Raw genomic sequence first — 22,101 nt, forward strand, 5'->3', positions numbered from 1 at the left:
AATAAATATATAATATACAAATATATTTACATTTATATATTTGTGTGTATAAGATTAAAGACTTAGTTATCAAATATTAAACAAATTTGGCTTCTGACCAAATTCTGAGAACACTGATAGTACATTGTCAATCTCCCCAAGGACAAAACTTTAATAATTATCAAATCATTTTCTCTGAAAAATTATATCAAAATTTAGTAAAGACGTGAGTATTTTTAACAACTATAAAATTCAGACAAGAGTAAGTTGCAAATAATTTTCAATATGATAATATGCATCACAGAGAAGATTATGTTGCCAATCATCATCAACAACATCTTTGTCATCATCAACATCATCACCATCATCATACTGTTAATAGCAAGCATCTGTATGGTACTTACTATTGCCAAGAGCTGTGAAACACTAATATACATATAATATGTGTATATGTGCGTGTGTGTGTGTATTTCTCACAGAAGAGACAGTACAGAGACCTAAAAGGCTAGTAAGCAACAGGAAAAGATTCAAACCCAAGCAGTGTAACTCCACAGTATATACTCTTTATCACTTCATTAATAACAGACAAAATGGTACCATAGGAGTTAACGGTTTTGCAAAGCAGACTTGCATTTTAGAAATAAAGAAAGCTAAAGCTATCTAAGACTCTGAGTCAGCCTTTTGGTCTGAGAGAGAGGAAGGAGATTATATGTGAGTGAAGAAGGGCAGAGCGATCTACTAACTTTCTTGGCTCTGTCCTAGAAATCTTCTTAATAGAACTAAAGCTATTGTATAACACTGTCTTTGGAGAAGAAGTTGTTGAGGAAACAACTCTGAGATATATGGATTTTTACTCACAATTAATTTAATCTAAGCTGAATTCGAAAGCTAATATAGCTTCTTTTAAAACCAGCTTATTGCTATCTACTACTGATAAAAATACATTCCAGATTTCTATCAAATGGTATTCATGTAGTTCAAATATTTGTAGTAGATACCACTGCAAAAGGTAGTGAAGACTTCCAGATAGGTACCTCTTTGCATTATTTTCAAATGCAAAGCTTCAATTGTATCCTACTGTGATAGCACTTGACTTTTTGGTTAAAAAAAGTAGAATGTGCCAGGCCCTATAAAAATAAGTACTTATCTGTCATTTTCCCCCAGGTTACTTCAAAATATAAAATACCCAGTAAATTGACATGTCCTAAAACAAAAAAGGATAGTCTACAACCACAAATCTAAAGAAATGTTCTGGTTTATTTTTCTCAAAACAAATAACTATGATAATCAACATGTCCATCATACACCAGCAAACAATACTGCTCTGTTTCGGATGTTCCCTGAAAAACAGCTGTCAGGAGTCAGAAGAAACGGTTACACTATTGAGCTGATCTCTTGCCCTAGAGGAGAAGTATATTTCTGATATTGTTAAAAATGAAACAATTTCCCTGCATATTTTTGACAGTATTTTTTCTAACATAAAAACAAAGTAATGGTTCCCAACCTCATCTCATTATTAAAAAACCCTCATGGTCATAATATATTGTTAAACACTATAAAATACAAAATTTTTTAGAAATGTTAGATATTATTCATTATGATTCTTATATAATTAAATCAAATGCATTAAAACAAAAACATAGCATCATGCAATTAAATTATATGCAGCTATGGGAATAAATGAGTAATAAAATGCTTTATTTCTATATAAGGAGAATATTGGGAGGAATCATTGAATATATTAATTATCTCTTATAATCAGATATTGTGATTGATAGATTTAAAAAAAACAAGCACGTGGGAAGATTTGAGCCTTCAAATATTCAATGTTATTTACTTACAATCAAGCCACTGTTTGCTTGCCTTTTTTCTCTGCCATGGATCCTTTTGTAGAAAATTCCGCCTGGATTAAACTGAGTACTCCAAATAATCATATTTCTTTGATAATATACATCCATCCCTGTTATCCTTGAATTATGTTCAATATGAGAAATTTGTTGATGATCACCACTGTAGTTGAATGGATATATAAAACCCAGGATATCAGTGTCATTAGCAATGTAGAGAACTTGATCTTCAGAGCCTGGAGATTATTATAATAAAATACAAAAATAAAGTAAATTTCAACTAATGTAAAAGCAATGATTGTACTTTTAAATTATCTTGAATTGTTATTCTTAGCACAGTTTCTTGCTCAATAAAAATTAACCAACTTTATACCGTCTTTTAATCTTCATGACTTATTTCTAATACATACTTAAGCATTTCTAAGAGTTATTGACGTAGGTTTTCCTAGGGCAAAGCTTACCTTACAGCTAGAAATTAGGTATTTGTAGTAGATATCCTTTTTATGAAGAGGGATTCTATTTGGTAAGTCACAATACATTATGTTCTAATGCTTTGATTCTCAATATTCAGATGCTATATTGTGTACTCATTAAGCCTCAAACATTTCTGAGCACTTAATTTATGCACCTGAGTGATCATTACCTAAGACTAAGAAATGAAAATTAAAAGATGAGAATCTTCTTCTTCCACTATTCATATATTTTAAATTGTTTTTATTATACAAAGATATCAATATTTATTATATTAAAGTGCCACAATCCAAATATTATCTGGAATCTTGCTAAGTGGAATTCTCGAGCCTGAAGTTTTGACACCTACAATTCAGATGCCATTTCCATATTGAGACAAGTAAAACCCTCAAGTGAATCCTAAAAATATTAATTAAAATATTAATGAAACCATAAAGAAAGATTGCATTGTGTATATAGTGTCTGCAAATTAAAAAAAATAATAATACACAATGAGGTGTAGTTCAGCTCTACAGGTTTAACAGCTCTCATTTAGTGAATGTTTACTATGTTGCAGGCACTGTTAAGCCTTTCACAATTTATCTCCTCTTCTTACAACAACCCTTGAAAGTAGGGATTAGTATTCCCATTTTACAGATGAAGAACTGAGGCTCAGAGGATTTAATAACTTCCCTGAGGCCACACAGTCAGAAAGGTGCAATGCTGGGATTCAAATACACATACGTCTAACTACATAGCCCGTCCTTGATCCACTATATCATGTTGTTTTCCTCTTGTAGTAACTATTTTATTAACATTGTCCAATAATGCTCTATAACTAATAATATTTGTTACAATATTATTTAGTGAAAACTTATAAGCATTAAAACCCATATCTAAAAAAGCCCAAAATACATATCTGTCATTTAATGTAATTTAAATTTTTTTTTACTGCGGGAGATTTGCCCTGAGCTAACATCTGTTGTCAATCTTCCTCTTTTCGCTTGAGGAAGACTTGCCCTAAGCTAACATTTGTGCCAATCTTCCTCTATTTTGTACATGGGTCGCCACCACAACATGGCTGCCAACAAGTGGTGTAGGTGCACGCCCAAGAACCGAACCCAGGCCGTTGAAATGGAGTGTGCCAAACTTAACCACTAGGCCACTGGGCCTGCCCCTCTGTCATTTACTTTTTAAAAAATGATATTCCTAAGTGGAGGAGGTCTGAATCTGAAAGCATGATTTTATTTTAAAACCTTTTAAATTCTTACTCAAAATTACATTCTCCTTATAATGTTAACCTTTAACCTATTATTTTTATCACAGTGGTGTAACAATTTCTCAAACATACTGAGAGCAAGCCATAAAGGAAGATACTTTATATTCTGCCTATCACATTGGCTTTTAAACTTTTACCCACTTCTGACAAATTGTTTCAAATACAACAGTGATTTTAACAGTAACCATGTATTTGACAGTTGTGTCTATAAACCATACCAGATTAGATTAATTAAGAATGATAAGTCAGTTGGTCAAATTAATCAGTATTAAAGAGATTTATTCTATATCATCAGGCATGAAGCTACTGCTAAAATGCAATATGAAACATTTTTTTCCCTGTCAGATGTTTACAGCAAAATTATAGTAGCCTTGGAAATAATAGTTAGAACCTTACCTTTTGCTATGCAAGTGTTATTTCTTTCTTGAAAATTCTGGTCACACACACATTTATATGATCCTTCCATATTTATACATTGATGGGAACATGTGCCAAACACCAAACATTCATTAAGGTCTAGAAAAGAAGAGCTCAGAATAGCATCATCACACCCCCAACTAGCACTTCCATTCTTTCCACATTTCAGAAAAGACAAATTTATTTCTCTTCCTTCCATTTCTTACTCCTATTTCTCTCAGTGTCTTTTTAAACTCTTAAGTCTGTAACTTAATGTGTAATATTTTCAGGCCAAAACAGTTTTTTCACAATAGTTTCACTACAATAATTCATCAATTATTTGTACATTGCCTGTTAATCCACTTAACACATTGAAATATCCATTTCAAACTTCCCTAGTATTTTCATTCACTCAAATAAACACTTCTGGAGGTTTCCTTTTTAACTGTGTTTCTGATTACCGATCTCCATAACTTCACACGTTATATGCTATTCCTTTGTCCTATACAGTCATGTCCTACATAATGACGTTTATGTGGGTCATTGCGGACTGTATATAAGATGGTGGTCCCATAAGATTAGTACTATATAGCCTAGGTGTGTATAGGCTATACCATCTAGGTTTGTGTAAGTACATTCTATGATGTTCATACAAGGACGCAATCACCTAACGACATGTTTCTCAGAACATATCCCCATCATTAAGCAACACATGAAGGTAATATCTTTGCCCACATTTACATAGAGAATTTCTACTCATCTGCCTTGAAGTGAAGGCTTCCTTGGTCTCCACCAATGCATAGTAGTGACTATCCATCCCATAGTTTCTCCACTGTTTGCTATCTTGGTGTTTCTCTCTTACAGCATTGTTTATACTATATTTCACATATGTGGTCATATATTCATATCCACTACTTGACTGTCAACCCCTTGGGGTTATAAATTATTATTTATTTACTGTCAGCATTTTGCACAAGGTCTGGCAAAGAATGAAGATATGGATACACCTCTAACACACTTATGGCTTCATATATATGAAGTGACTATGTAACAAGAAAGGCAATGTAAATTAAACAAACCAACGACAATAACCAAAAAACCGTGACTGCCTATATATAAATCATAAATAATAAATAAATAAATCACAGGCAATATTCTGTGGCTTAACACATGCCTCTAATTTTAATGGCTTAAGCATGGCCAGGATTGAGGTCAGGTGATTCTGGTGAATCGTCTACTTTCTCTCTCTTTTCCTCCTCTACTTTTGCTTTCAATCAACAGAATTCCTCTGCCCCTTTTATCACTTATAAATGCCCTAATTATGTAATAAATCTGTGAGATAAATCCTTCCCTTGAATTAGAGAATTTAAGGATAAGTACAGCAGTAATAATTTATCTTTTGTTTTGCACTCAACAATGTTCCAAAGCCTCAACCATAGAGATAAGAACCTTCCCTGTGACACTTGTAAAAGACAGTGGCAAGGCTTAAACTTAGGTTTTCTGATTCTATTGTCTCTGCTATGATACTTTGTCCAAGGTGAATCTAAGCACTCCCACGACAATTCATTTCTGTGTTTGACTGAATTATAGGGTAAAGAGATAAAGAAAACTGTATTTACTTGTTAACAAATACTATACCAGGGATAAAGTAAAATACATGTTATCAGAACTTAGCCATCAAAAAAGTATTACAATAAATATTTTTGATTTGTTTGGTACCAGTAAGTTTGAACAGGGAGTTATTTGTTGCTATCGTTTCCCTTTGATATTGAATCAAAATAAGCAAAAATCTGCATGATTTGATAAAATCTCAGCTCCCTCACATGGCCCCATATCTGCCAGAATCACCATTTTTTCCGCAGCTCTATAATAATGCCTGTATCGTGAGCTTTTGAAGAGGATGGAGGAATCTCACACATGTCCAGTACCTAAAACAGTGCCTGGTACACAGCAACTATTAATCCATTTCTATTCCTCTTCTGCTGTTCCCTTTAATTTTTCTTCCCTTTAGATATTCTAACTGAAGTATTTCGGCTTTAATATCAAATAGTGATTTCTTATGCTGTGTTCGAGCTATATATAGGAAAGGCACAAACAAATTTAAATTCTTTGGATTACAAATCAAGCTAATGTCTTTCCCCTTCTCCACACCAAGTCAAACTGCTTTTCCTTACTATCAAAACTTCATTTATTAAATTAAGACACAAATTTTATGGGCCTTCAGAAATTACTTATCTGCACAACAAAAATACTAGATTCATAGCAATGTAAAATGAGGAGTGTAGCTTGCAGGTTATATTTGCCATGAAAAGAGCAGAAATTCTAAATTTAGTATGTATACACAGGAAACAGAGCCCACCATTCACAAATAACTATTAGAAAATTAATGTTATTTGAAATTAAAATCCTAAAGAAATTGTGTGTGTATGTGTGTTTATATACAATTGATAGAAAGTCTCTAAGAAAGAAGAAATCGCCTAGTCTTGAGAAATAATTTGCTTTTTTACGAAAATAGAGAAAACTTAGGTTGCCAGTTTTCAGTGTTCCATGTTAATGGAGTAATAAAATGTCATTGACACCGACTCAACACAAAGTTAGCATAAGGGAAGCCATCTTATAGAAGAAGATGTTGGAACTATGAATAACCCTGATTCACCAGCCCCTTTGAATCTTTGCTTTAGTTTCCCTAGATAAGTAAGGGTCTGTTTCCAGGGGATATGCAGGCTCTGTAGATTTTATGGCCCCTCACAGCTGCGATAAGATGAGAACTTTGTTCTTTTGAGTTCTCTAGGAATACGACGGCCCCTGGACAGAGATTCTATGCTGATATCCACGACAACTGAAAGATCTGATGTGGCAACACCCAGTATGCAACACCAGGGGGTTCAACATTTTCTAACCACCTCCACTATAACCCACTGGCCTACATAAATGCTTCAAGATTCTGTATCCCCCTTAAGATGGTTTTTTTGGACATTAGTTGGCCATCTTACAGCTTGCTAGCAAGCTGTAATAAAAAGTCCTTTCTCTCCTACCTCCTTTCTCTTGACTATTGGCATGTCTTGTGGTGGGCAGACAACACCCCCTTGGGCAGTAACATCATGAATAATCAAAACAAGTATATAACTCAAAATGTACACAAATACAACACGGCTATACTTCCTCCCCTTTGGAGTGAGTATAATTAATTCATTTCAATAATTCCATTTTGATTGACACAATGTAAAATCACTTTTCTTTACCCAAGAATAATATAAAGATACAGTAGAAAAGGAAGCTGGTAGGTGACAGCATTTTACAACTAGAATTTACCCTGGATAAGCCAGAGTTAGACAATTTAGGTTTGGCTTTAATCACAATAATATCAGTCTTAGTGGAGAAACTGGCAGAAAGTGCATATAGGTCTGTATTTCATGGCTCTACAGTTAAAGTCTTGATGTAAATGATATTTACATATAACTTACTATGAGATTCTGGCTATCCTACATGCTCAGTTTTTAAATGATCTCAAGTACGTTGAGGGGGATTTATTTATATCCCATCTTTGAATTTTAGAAGACACTCTTGATCATATAAAGCATCGTTTGAGACATGGTGTTAGGAAAAAAAGCCCACGATCCTTTAGAAGTGAATTATCTATTGCAGTACTGCAAATGCCACAACTCAAGAGAAATGGGTCATCACAAACACATTCTTTGACGAAGTGCCTCTAATTCTCCAATAGTTCCTGAACCAGCAATTTCGTTATTTGCATTTCAAAACAGAAGTGTAACAATACAATTGGAATTCCTGCAGGTCTGAATCTGCTACAGAAAAGGCTTTGTAGCCTCAGCATGGTTAGCTTAACAATACAAACAAACAGGCTCTTGACCCCAGGGACTTGCACTCTCTTAAGTAAAAGGTATCCTGTAGATACATACCATTTTGACGAAAATCAATCTCCTGTCATCTCACAATTTAGCAGCCTTGGGAGTCTTTTATAACCTAAAGATTTAAGAGCAAGCTGTTGAGGAAATGTACTATACCTTCACACTGTCTGTTTTTCATGTTTCTCTGAAATCCAGGCTTACAGCGACAGAAAACAGATGTTTTTATTTGATTACAATATGCATCATCTCCACATGGATTCACATTATCTTCACAGGTATATTCAGCCGGAGCTAGGATTTAAAAATATGATAAAAACTAATATAATTCTAATTCCTGAAGTGGGAGTTTATTTTTTTCTTAATTTGAAATTATATTTATTATTCCATAGATAACTCTTTCTGAATTTATAATATTATGGTCTTCTCTCCATATAAGCCCTCATTTCTTAGGCTTAGAAACAGATAAAAACTGAACTCATTTACATTGAATATAGTTTAGACTAAGCTGTCAACAGCTGATATTTACAGCTGTTATGGAGCTACACTAGGTTCTAAAAGGAAGTAAAGAGTCAATGGTTCTCATGACAGGCCATCTTTACAATGGTAGGAAGTATGAGTACTTCATCCTTCTCTAAAAACCAAAACATTTCCTAGAAGCTACCTAGAGATGTGGACATTTATTGCTAACCGAAACTTAAATTTCAGGGATTCAACCAAGGGTACCACCGTGTTACTCAAGCAAGTAGACTAAATCATCAGTTCTTAAACTTTTTTAGCCTGGATATACATATGAGGAGCAACATTTGAGTGTGTAACATGCTCCAACGGTCATGGGCTGTAACACAGGTTAGGATAGACTGTGGTATTTGTAATTTCCAGCGTAGTAGCTGCAATTTCATTGCTTTATCTCATTTCAGAAAACATCTTAGTATGCAAATAAATGACAGGGATATTGTTATAGGGGTAACATTGAATTAGCTGTATTTTACTTAAACAAGTCAAATTATTCAGAAATATGAGAACTTTAGGGGCGGAGTCAAGATGGCGGCGTAGGCAGACTCTGAACTCACCTCCTCCCGTGGACACAGCCAATTTACAACTACTCGTGGAAAAATTACCCCTGAGACAGAACTGAAAACTGGATGAGAGGAACTCCTGCAACAACGGACAATCCTAACTGGGGTAGAAGAGGCAGAGACTCCCTTCTGGAGAGGAAAAACGCCACCTTCACAAGCCGCCAGCTTCACGGCCGCCGGGAGCAGCTCACAGGTACGCAGCCTCCCTGGAGGCGCGGGGCCCTGAGCCGGGGAGCGCCCCCGCTGTGGGCATTTTGTGGACCCAGCACAATCGACACCAGCGGCATAATATCTGACTTTGCCTGCTACTAAAGCATTGGGTAGCACCCCCAGAAAACCCGGTTCACAAAGAAACTAAAACTGGCTCTTAAAGGGCCCGTGCACAAACTCACCCGTTCCAGAAAGCATCCTAAAATCACCAGAAAGAAAGGTGCACAGTGCTTCGGTGACAAGAGACTCACCTAATAGGCCCTGAGTGCATCTCGGTGAGGGGTGAGACCTCTCCAGGGACTGGGACATTGGCGGCGGCCATTGTTGTGGCCTGGTGTGAGCGTGCTGACACGGACGCCATTGGAGTTCTCCCTGAGACCTGCTGGCCCGGGGTCTGCTCCACCCGCTGGAGCGCCGATTTGATCCGGCTCAGCCAGGGCAGGCAGCCCACCCTAGAGACTAGCCCCACCCAACAACAAGCCCTCAGGCAACGTGCGGGCCTGCATAGATTGGTGACTGGATTCTCTGCAGCCTGACAACTGGGCTGACTTGAGCGGGGCAGGGTGTGCGCGGGGAGCGGGTGGAGAGTGTGGGGCAGTGGCGGAGTGTGTGGGGCTCCCGCCGTGGAGAGACTGGGTCCGCTTGGGGGGGTCGGGGCACTCACACGGGGCAGGACTGTGTTGACTGTGTGTGTGGACCTGTGGGCGGCAGGGCTTCTCAGCCACACAAGACTTGTACTTCTCAAAGACCCACATAGGAGGTTTGCTCCACCTTCCAAAACCTGAAACAATTGGGTGCTCCTGTGCCTGAGGCCAGTCCCACCCAGCTGCAATCCTCAGAGAGCTGACAAGAGACCTAATAGGCTAGAGGCTTACAGCAATTGTAAGGCCCTGAGCCTAACAACCTGCCACGGTGGGGGCCTACTCACTTAAAAGAAATACTGCAACACAAATGTGGTATTAGAACTTGCAGCCAACTGTGCTGGGGCTCCCCACAGCTGATAAAGAGACTGAAGGGCCCACAACAACTACAAGCAGCTGAGCATTACAACAGCTGGCCAGGAGCATAACTCAGCATCCCTGGGCGCCTACAGGGAGAGCAAACAGGCCACAGCAGAAGGATACACATAGCCCACATAGGGGTCACCCCTGGAACATTGAGAACTGAGGGAAGCACACTGGAAGCCTCCTAAGCCATCACTTACATAAGGTCACCTATCCAAGAGCAGGAGACGTAGCTGACCTACCTAATATGTAGACACAAGCACAGGGAAAGAGGCAAAATGAAGAGGCAAAAGAATACATTCCAAGTAAGGGAACAGGACAAAACCCCAGAAAAGGAACTTAGTGAAACAGAAATGAGCAACCTACCCGACAGAGAGTTCAAACTAAGAGTGTTAAGGATGCTCACTGATCTGGGGAGAAGAATAGATGGACTCAGTGAGAATGTCAACAAAGAAATGGAAGATATAAAAAGAACCAATCAGAAATGAAGAATACAATACTGGAAATGAAAAACTCATTAGAGGGACTCAAAAAGCAGAGTAGAGGATACAGAAGAACGGATCTGTGAGCTGGAAGAAAGACTAGAAGAAATTACCCAAGGTGAACAGGTAAAAGAGAAAAGAATTAAAAAGAGTGAGGACAGTCTAAGGGACCTCTGGGACAACATCAAGCGCACTAACATCCGTGTTATAGGTGTCCCGGAAGGAGAAGAGCGAGACAAGGGGGCAGAGAATCTATTTCAAGAAATAATAGATGAAAACTTCCCTAACCTAAGGAAGGAAACAGACATCCAGGTACAGGAGGCACAGAGAGCCCCAAACAAGATAAACCCAAAGAGGCCCACACCAAGACACATCATAATCAAAATGTCCAGAATTAAAGATAAAGAGAGAATCCTAAAAGCCTCAAGAGAATGTCAAGTTACATACAAAGGAAACCCCATAAGGCTATCAGCTGACTTCTCAGCAGAAACCTTACAGGCTAGAAGAGAATGGCATGATATATTTAAAGTGCTAAAAGGAAAAAACTTACAGCCAAGAATACTCTACCCAGCAAGGTTATCGTTCAAAATGGAAGAAGAGATCAAAATTTTCCCAGACAAGCAAAAATTAAAGGAGTTTGTCACCAAGAAACCAGTGTTACAAGAAATGTTAAAGGGACTGATTTAAGGGGAAAGAGAAGACCACAAATAGGAAAAATTATCTATTTCCACGATTAGAACGTAATGGATACAAATGCACAAAAGAGGTTGGATATGATATCAAAAACATAAAAGGAGGGAGGAGGGTAGTTAAAGAGTACAGCTTTCAGACAGAGGTCAAACTAAAGTGACCATCAATTCTGTATAGAAGAAGTAAGGAACAGAGAAGGACTACTAAAACACTGAGGAAAAAAAAAAAGTTAAAAAATGGCAGTAAGTACATACTTATCAATAGCTACTTTAAACGTCAATGGACTAAATGCTCCAATTAAAAGGCATAGGGTGGCTGACTGGATAAAAACAAGACCCATATATATGCTGCATACAAGAGACACACTTCAGACCTAAAGACACTCACAAACTGAAAGTGAAGGGATGGAAAAAGATACTCCACGCAAATGGCAATGAAAAGAAAGCCGGGGTAGCAGTACTCATATCAGACAAAATAGACTTTAAAACAAAAACTGTAAAACGAGACAAAGAAGGGCATTACATAATGATCAAGGGAACAATCCAACAAGAGGATATAACACTTGTAAATATCTACGCACCCAATGTAGGTGCACCTAAATATATAAAGCAATTATTAACAGACATAAAAACAGAAATAGACAGTAACACAATAATAGTAGGGGACTTTAACACTCCACTTACACCAACGGATAGATCATCCAAACAGAAGATCAATAAGGAAACATTGGCCTTAAACGACACACTACAACAGATGGACCTAGTAGATATATACAGAGCATTCCATCCAAAAACCGAAGAATACACGTTCTTTTCAAATGCACATGGAACGTTCTCCAGGATTGATCACATATTAGGCCACAAAACAAGTCTCCATAAATTTAAGAAGATTGAAATAATACCAAGCATCTTTTCTGACCACAAAGGTATGAAACTAGAAATCAACTATAGGAAGAAAATCAGAAAAGCCACAAATACATGGAGATTAAACAAAATGCTACTGAACAATGACTGGGTTAATGAAGAAATCAAAGAAGAAATCAAAAAATACCTGGAGACAAATGAAAATGAAAATACGACATGCCAGAATTTATGGGATACAGCAAAAGCGGTTCTAAGAGGGAAGTTTATAGCAATACAGGCCTATCTCAACAAACAAGAAAAATCTCAAATAAACAATCTAACAATGCACCTAAAGGAACTGGAAAAAGAAGAACAAACAAAGCCCAAAATCAGTAGAAGAAGGGAAATAATAAAAATCAGAGCAGAAATAAATGAAATAGAGACCAAAAAAACAATAGAAAAATTAATAAAACCAAGAGCTGGTTCTTTGAAAAGATCAACAAAATAGACAAACCTTTAGCTAGACTCACCAAGAAAAAAGAGAGAAGGCACAAATAAGTAAAATCAGAAATGAAAGAGGAGAGGTTACAACAGACACCTCAGAAATACAAAAGATTATAAGAGAATACTATGAAAAACTATATGCCAACCAATTCGACAATCTGGAAGAAATGGATAAATTCTTAGAATCATACAACCTTCCAAAACTGGATCAAGAAGAAGTAGAGAATTTGAATAGACCAATCACCAGTAAGGAGATCGAAACAGTAATCAAAAACCTCCCCAAAAATAAAAGTCCAGGACCAGACGGCTTCCCTGGTGAATTCTACCAAACATTCAAAGAAGACTTAATACCTATCCTTCTCAAACTCTTCCAAAAAATTGAGGAGGGGGGGAAGCTCCCTAACTCATTCTACGAAGCTGATATTACCCTGATACCAAAACCAGACAAGGACAACACAAAAAAAGAAAATTACAGGCCAATATCACTGATGAACATCGATGCGAAAATCCTCAACAAAATACTAGCAAATCGCATACAACAATATGTCAAAAGATTATACACCATGATCAAGTGGGATTTATTCCAGGTATGCAGGGATGGTTTAACATTCGCAAATCAATCAACGTAATACACCACATTAATAAAATGAAGAACAAAATCACATGATCATCTCAATAGATGCAGAGAAAGCATTTGACAAGATCCAGCATCCATTTATGATTAAAACTCTGAATAAAATGGGTATAGAAGGAAAGTACCTCAACATAATAAAGACCATATATGAGAAACCCACAGCTAATATCATCCTCAATGGTGAAAAACTGAAAGCTATCCCTCTAAGAACAGGAACCAGACAAGGATGCCCACTGTCACCACTCCTATTTAACATAGTACTGGAAGTCCTAGCCAGAGCAATCAGGCAAGAGAAAGAAATAAAAGGGATCCAAATTGGAAAGGAAGAAGTGAAACTGTCACTATTTGCAGATGACATGATTTTATATATAGAAAACCCTAAAGAATCCACCAGAAAACTTTTAGAAGTAATAAACGAATATGGGAAAGTTGCAGGATACAAAATCAACATACAAAAATCAGTTGCATTTCTGTACACTAACAACGAAGTAGCAGAAAGAGAAATTAAGAATACCATCCCATTTACAATTGCAACAAAAAGAATAAATACCTAGGAATAAACTTAACCAAAGAGGTGAAAGATCTGTACACCGAAAACTATAAAACATTTCTGAAAGAAATTGAAGAAGACACAAAGAAATGGAAAGATATTCCGTGCTCTTGGATTGGAAGAATTAACATAGTTAAGATGTCCATACTTCCTAAAGCCATCTATAGATTCAATGCAATCCCTATCAAAGTTCCAACAACATTTTTCACAGAAATAGAACAAAGAATCCTAAAATTTATATGGAACAACAAAAGACCCCGAATAGCTAAAGGAATCCTGAGAAAAAGAACAAAGCTGGAGGTATCACACTCCCTGATTTCAAAATATACTACAAAGCTATAGTAACCAAAACAGCATGGTACTGGCACAAAAACAGACACACAGATCAATGGAATAGAATCGAAAGCCCAGAAATAAACCCACACATCTATGGACAGCTAATCTTTGACAAAGGAGCCAAGAACATACAATGGGGAAAAGAAAGTCTCTTCAACAAATGGTGTTGGGAAAACTGGATAGCCATATGCAAAAATGAAAGTAGACCCTTACCTTACACCATACACAAAAATTAACTCCAAATGGATTAAAGACTTGAATGTAAGACCTGAAACTGTGAAAGTTCTAGAAGAAAACATAGGCAGTACGCTCTTCGACATCAGTCTTAGCAACATCTTTTCAAACACCACATCTGACCGGGCAAGAGAAACAATAGAAAAAATAAACAAATGGGACTACATCAAACTAAAAGCTTCTGCACAGCAAAGGAAACCATCAACAAAACGAAAAGACAACCTAACAATTGGGAGAAGATATTTGCAAACCATACATCTGATAAGGGCTTAATCTCCAAAATATATAAAGAACTCATGCATCTCAACAACAAAAACTACCAACCCAATTAAAAATGGGCAAAAGACCTGAACAGACATTTCTCCAAAGAAGATATACAGATGGCCAACAGACACATGAAAAGATGTTCAAAATCACTAACTATCAGGGAAATGCAAATCAAAACTACAATGAGATATCACCTCACGCCTGTCAGAATGGCTATAATTAACAAGACAGGAAACAACATGTGTTGGAGAGGTTGTGGAGAGAAGGGAACTCTCATACACTGCTGGTGGGAGTGCAAACTGGTGCAGCCACTATGGAAAACAGTATGGAGATTCCTCAAAAATCAACGATAGAACTACCATATGATCCAGCTATTCCACTGTTGGGTATTTATCCAAAGAACTTGAAAACACCAATTTGCAAAGGTACATGCACCCCTGTGTTCATTGCAGCCTTATTCACAATAGCCAAGACTTGGAAGCAACCTAAGTGCCCATCAAGGGACGAATGGATAAAGAAGCTGTGGTATATATACACAATGGAATACTACTCAGCCATAAGAAACGATGAAATCCAGCCATTTGTGACAACATGGATGGACATTCAGGGCATGATGCAAAGTGAAATAAGTCAGAGGGAGAAGGTCAAATACCGTATGATTTCCTTCATTAAGTAGTAGATAATAACAACAATAAACAAACACATAGGGACAGAGATTGGATTGGTGGTTACCAGAGGGGAAGGGGGGAGGGAGGAGGGTGAAAGGGATAATTGGGTACATGTGTGTGGTGATGGGTTGTAATTAGTATTTTGGTGGTGAACATGATGTAATCTATGCAGAAATAGAAGTACAATGATGTACACCTGAAATTTATCCAATGTTATAAACCAATGTTACTGCAATAAACAAAAAATTAAAACAGAAAAAAAAAAAAAAAAAATGAAAAGCAACTTGCAGAACTGTACATATATCATGATTGCATTTCAATAAAAATTGGATATGCACATGTAAAAAAAAAAAAAAAAAAAAAAAAAAAGAAATATGAGAACTTTAATTACCAGAATTGTAACCACTGTTAATCCCCACTGACTCTTGAATATTTTGTAATTAATTAAAATACACCAGTGGAACTGTACCATGGTTAAGATATATGTGGCCATATCTTGTTGGGTATTGCTTCATCACCCAGTGAGGAACAAAGTAGATGCATAAATGACAAAAAATAAAAGACCCAAAAGTAGGAAGCATTTTGTGACCTTTATAAGTAATCTGAATTTAAGGTCATAAGTTTAATTATTTTTCTGAATATGGAAAATCAGATATCAAACATTAAACACAAAATTATTAACAATCAAGATCTAATAACTCAAGTATCATAGCATTCTACCTGAATAAAATAACCATGTCTTCTTTAAGAATAACTCGGCAGTAGATTACAATTTTAAAACATTGAATAAATTAAGACCTTTACCATCATTCAACCAAATATCACTGTTTGTAAAATTCAGAAAATATTAAATTTATATTTTATAAAATAACATATTAAGAGATAAAGATTTTTGTGTGTGTGTGAGGAAGATCAGCCCTGTGCTAACATCTGCCAATCCTCCTCTTTTTTTTTTTGCTAAGGAAGACTGGCCCTAGGCTAACATCCATGCCCGTCTTCCTCCACTTTTCTTCCTCCACTTTACATGGGACACTGCCACAGCACGGCTTGCCAAGTGGTGCGTGAGTGCGCACCCGAGATCCCGAGATCCGGCCCGGCGAACCCTAGGCCGCCACAGCAGAGCGCGTGCACTTAACCGTTTGTGCCACCGGGCCGGCCACAAGAAATAAAGATTTCTTTACTGACATCAATGTTTGTATCTGAATATTGAGTTCTCAGCTTCGGCTAACGTGGGTAGCTGAAGAGTACTCATTGCAAAATCAACCTTGCCTACTTCATATTTTCCGATATTAATTTCAGTGACATTTTGAAGTTGCTTTGGCAAAGGCTTATAAAAAAGGTATTACTTAAGCACGTTTTCAAAAGCAATCTTTTCTCACAGCAGTAAGGAAAATTTTAGTCACATCAAAGCAGAAATTGGTCTTGTGCGTCGCTGCACTTTGTTTAACAGAAAACAAACTCACTTATTCTGCAGCCTTGTTCATCTGAACCATCTCCACAGTCATCAAGCTGATCACACTGGAGGTCCATGGGGATACATTTTTTATTACTGCAAGCAAACTCATCTTTTTTACAAGGTTTTGCTTTATATGGAAGCTTACCTATAGAGTCATTAAAAAGTAATTAGTGCTTCACAGAATCAAAACAAATTTATTGAACACATAACAGGTTCAAGATTTTACTAAACACTATGAAAAACAGGAGTCCACAATCCTTTATTTGAAGCTCTTGGGGCCAAAAGAAAAAATGCTTAAATTTGGGATTTTTTAGAAAAATAACAATGTATTTACTCTATAATAAACACCACCATATTTCCACAGGAAAATGCTTGAATATTCACTCTAAGTGGGATTTTTTAAAAAAGTAATATAAACTGTCTCAGACCAGTTCAAGTCAGGGTTTGTCACCAAATGATTTTGCTGCATACCTTAGTAAATCCTTCAGTTTTAAGAATTTTATTAATTTCAGACTTGTGAAAAAGGGATTGTGTACCCATACATACAATGTGTATAAGCCCTCTCCCCTCAAGGAGCTGTTTAACAGAGAACTTTTTTAAACCACTATGTTGTTTCTCTCATGCAGTGTTTTCTGGCATAAAGTGCCTATGATCAACAGAGATTTACAGACTAGTAGAGACTCTGGATAAGGCTGCACAGCTCTACTATGCAAATGAAATGTTAGCAGATTATTTTCATACCCTGTCAGAAGATCAAGTGCCTGAAAAAAATGCCTTCAGACACGCCACATGGAAAATAACTTGTTTTTATTTTTTGAGCTCTAAAATCATTATATTATCTTGTAGCTGTCACTGAATCAACGATTTCCCATTAAATGGATTTACCACCACAGTGATCTTCATCTGAGTTGTCCCCACAGTCATCAATCCCATTGCACATTTGCTCAGGCTGCAGGCATATTCTGTTATTTCTGCATCTGTGAGGTCTTGTGGGTGGGCAAAGAAATTTGACTGAAAAGAAAGAAAAACCAAAGCAGCTCCTTTGGGTACACTGACATGAAGAACCATCCTTCTTTCCTCTTCCTTTTTCTTTCTTTCTTTTCAAATCCACAATCTCGGTTTTCTGAATATCTTTTGTTGTGGAAATTGCCTACATGTAGATACTAGAAAAATGTGTGATAATAGAAGCTACGATCCTAGTGATTTATGTTAACTACAGAAAAGAGTGCATAGCTGAAATGTTGAATGAAGTAAGAAAAAGAGCCAAACTTCGTGGTCTTATTTCCAGATGCCGTATTTTAGCTAAGTTCACTCAGTGTACCAAATTAATTTACGCCTACGGTTTCTACAACATGGCGGGACACTTAGCTACTTGAAAGAGCAATTTCACACGGAATAGAGCTGGAGCAAGCACATGGTACAGGCCCAAAATTGGAAATAGTTCATCCAGTTAAAAAAATATCCCCAAAATACTATAGCTGTGTTTCTTACTCTCTGTCTCTGTAAACAAATGTGTAGATATATATTTGAGGCACATAAGGTGATCTTAGTTATTCATTTTTAATGTTTGTGTGTGTGTGTATACGTGTGTGAGACTTAAAGAGATGAAAATGAAAGCCTGGGAATTGTACACTTGTCCTTTCCATCATTATGTAATCTGAAGACTTGTACCCCTAAATTAGGAAACATCTCTAAAGATTCTTCATCTTCACATGTGGCATACTCCAAGGCTCTGTCATTGGTCCCCTGATGTTCTCACTCCTGAATTCTCTGCTTAGCTATTCTCATTCATTCTCATGGATTTACTTGACACTATACCCTGAAGACTTTCAATTTGTTAATTCTATCATCTCACAATTAATTATAGGACTTCAAACTCAACAAGTTCAAAGCTCAACTCTTTATCATCTTCCCATGACACCCTTCTCCCCAGACATAAGCTTTATCTTATTTCCATAGTTCAAAGAGTGGCACATCATAGCCACAAGTCTGGAATTACTCTAAATGCATTTCTATCATTCACCTTCAACTGTTATTAGTCAACAAATCCAATTGATATCATCTCCAAGCTTGCCCTCTTCTCTTCATGCACACCAGTTACAATCACAATAGCTCAGCTCTTGATTACCTCTTACAGAGATGAATGCTATAGAATCCTAAATGTCTCAATTTCAGTGCCCAACCTGCGATCCCCCAAAGCCACAAGAACAATCCACCTAACACATTAATTTGATCATCTCTTCTGCAGTTATCCATCACTTTCAGAGTAAAATTCGAGATACCTTACATGGCATAGTAGACATCATTACCCTGTCCATGCCACTCCTATAGACTCATCCCTTGTCATTCTTAATATTCTAGCAATACCAATTTACTACCTCCTCAAATATGCCACACTCCTTCTTGCCTGACCTCCTTGTTTTAATTGAAACCTGGTTCTCACTTCAACCATAGTTCCTCCTCTTTAGATCTGTTAGGAATGTCTCTTAAATTGCTCAAACCTCACGTTTTCTCATGTTTGAAGACATCCTAGTTTCCTACTACAGCTTCCAGACCTTTGTTACCAAATCTTCACATGCTATTTTTTTTTAAATAAACCAAAAACAAAAAGTGTTATTTTAAGGGCCAGGCATTTGATTATACCTCTTTCTTACTGCTATTTTCTCATCAACTTTGTAATTATCAGCCCCTCCCCAATTCACTGAAGGCTGTAGCACCTTCCCTCATAGCTATTTCTCTCCAGCCAGATTCATTCTAGCATCCTAGATGGCTTCGACAGCCACGTGAGCAAATCAACCAATAACTGCACCTCTTAGCTCCTTGAGTTTCTCATACCCAATGCCCTTTTACTCTAATCCATCTAGGCGACCCATTCTCCTAGAAGATTGTGAACACTGCTGAATTTCAACAAAGTTCTCTTCTTCATTCATCCAATGACAGTTCCTGTTGCTTACAGATAAGAACACTAACTGATACACATGGGTGCATCTGGATTTGCTATTTCCTCCAATTGCTTCATTTACAAAGCCATTAATTTGAATGCTCTAAATTCTGACCACAATCTGCAACTTTCCAATTTTTTAATTCAACCAATCTCAAGAAGACATTTCTTCAGCCTTAGCTAAAAGTTTAGCCCGTTGATACATCTACCTTTTTCCTATTTAACAATGCCTTTTTGCCTTTAATTCCCTCTCCGTTAACATTAGATTCCACATTCCATCTTTTAATTTACTAATTCGATAAATATTTACTGATAACCTAATACATGTTGGACACTGTTCTAAGCACTTTTTTAGAAATTTACTTTTGTCCAGATAATTTGGATTCTCTGGCCCCTTTTTTCCTTTTCATCTTACTTATCTAACAAAACTCCAAACTTAGATGAATGAAACCACCTGCTATTCCAAGGTCTGCATCTGGGAAGCTCAGGAATGTTGCAGATGATCATACCACAAGGCTAACTGTTACCACAAATATGAATTTTTATCAATGCCAGATCGGCCCTGAACACTACTTGGAAATCCTACATATTTGTATTAATATCTAGCCATGTCACTGTCTTACCTTTTGCAATAATGATTCAAATCTGCCTTTCTTTCAAACCTCCCTACAACACCAACCTTCCACATTCTATATAGGAACATGTTTCCTACTGCACACATAAAAAAGTAAAAAGATGGGAAATTTGTTAACATTTTATTAAATAATTGCACATCCACTTGTGTCTACATATAGTCTATCAACTTATTTCAGTATTTTTCAATAAGAGAGAAGGGGTCACTACCCTTATCTAATACTAATTTTTTCACCTGCTCTGAAACTCATTTTCCCCTGAGTCTTCAGGAACCATTCCATCTTTCTAGAAACATTTTATTACCTTGGTACTTATTTGCCATACTTTTTTTTTTTTTTTTTTTTTTTTTTTGCTAATTCTTTTGTGGTCTCTTATTTGAGTCTCTTCTGGCTGCTTATATTTATTTAGATGTTTAGTGTCCCTCAATATTCTATTCTAATCCCCTTCTTGTCTTATGCTTTACTCTCACCCAGCCTACATCTTACAAATTCCATAATATTTATTACCATATTTTACACTAACTCTCAAATTTACAACTCTAGACCAACTCTTTAAGCTCTAGAACCAAATGTCTAACACCTACTCGAAATCTCTACTTGAATGTCTCCTCAAATGCACCTCAAACTAGGCTCCTAATCTTTACCTGTGAAATTGTTCCTCTCCCTTTGTTCCTCTTCTATTCAAATGTGCAAGCAAAAACACCCTATAAATTATACTTGGCAACTTCCTCTCCTTCGCTCCCTATATCCAGTCCATTATTTAATCCAATTTATTGCACCTTTTAAATTCACCTTGAACTTTGTATATACTTTGCCATCATGTGCTGTAATTATCTTAATCCAAGCTACCAGCATAACTTGCCTAGAACACTGCAATTGTCTTAACTAGCCTTGCCCCCTCTATCCAATATTTGTAAAATATAAATATGACCATGTGCCTCCTCTGCTTAAAACTCTTTAGTATTTTTAATTGCTTTCAGGCTAAATCTAAAACACCCTACCAAGACTCACAAGGTTCCAGGTATCTCTCCTGTCTCTTCAGTTTCATCCTAAACCAATATCTAACTTGCTCTACACTCTCCAGGCACGTGGACCTTTCAGTTCCTCCAGAAAGCTATGGTTTGCTCTGCCTCAGGACCTTTCTACATCTTATTTCCTTTGCCTACAACATTGTATCATCCACCTCCTCCAACCCTTTCACCTACTTGGCAGCTGTATATCTCTCAGACCCAAACTCAAATGTTGTTTTTCATAACCCAAGATTAAATAAAATCCCTCTGTTCTACACATTTATAACTGACATATTTTTCTACAGTGCACATATCATAGTTTGTAACTATATATTTTTGTGATCATTATTATCACTCTTCCACTAGATTCTCAGCTCTGTGAAGTCAGGGTCCATGTCTGCTTCTCTCGGCATTATATCACCCAAAATAATCACAGTCTATAGCTTAACAAATATTTGTTGATTGAATGAATGATACTTTTTCCCACGCTGTTCACTATGTCTACAGTGCCTTTTAGTCTAGATTCTTCAAAATTGTTGCTTTCTGAATTTCCCTTTAGGCAGATTTTATCTTAGTCCCCTCTGCCTTGTCTGTACCTTTTAAACTTAATTCTACCATTGCTTGAAATAAAATGTATGGAAATTATTATTTGTCCAAGCAGAATAAGATCTCCCTGTCAAAGAGAACCATGTGCTGTTCATTTTTTTATCAATTCCTTAGCACAGTCTTCTGGCACAAAATAGCT

The 22,101-nt window shown here is 36.7% G+C and overlaps 1 protein-coding gene across 5 annotated transcripts in view; it reads right to left on the bottom strand.

The window, feature by feature from the left end:
- Nucleotides 1-22,101, bottom strand: part of LRP1B (LDL receptor related protein 1B) — a 1,862,264-nt gene that overhangs the window by 114,629 nt on the left and 1,725,534 nt on the right. For 4 of the 5 annotated variants that reach the window (XM_087435122.1, XM_087435120.1, XM_087435118.1 and 1 more), the window contains 5 exons: nt 17,659-17,784; nt 16,781-16,918; nt 7,977-8,111; nt 3,952-4,071; nt 1,821-2,062 (listed from right to left, as the gene is read on the bottom strand). In XM_087435122.1, coding sequence (XP_087291248.1) covers nt 1,821-2,062; nt 3,952-4,071; nt 7,977-8,111; nt 16,781-16,918; nt 17,659-17,784 — 761 coding nt within the window. The remainder of the gene's footprint in view (nt 1-1,820; nt 2,063-3,951; nt 4,072-7,976; nt 8,112-16,780; nt 16,919-17,658; nt 17,785-22,101) is intronic. The other variant, XM_087435121.1, reaches the window with a different exon arrangement.

This window comes from Ceratotherium simum, chromosome 9 (assembly GCF_057802395.1).
Source record: "Ceratotherium simum simum isolate JZ-2026a chromosome 9, ASM5780239v1, whole genome shotgun sequence".
NCBI classification, from domain to species: Eukaryota; Metazoa; Chordata; class Mammalia; order Perissodactyla; family Rhinocerotidae; genus Ceratotherium; species Ceratotherium simum.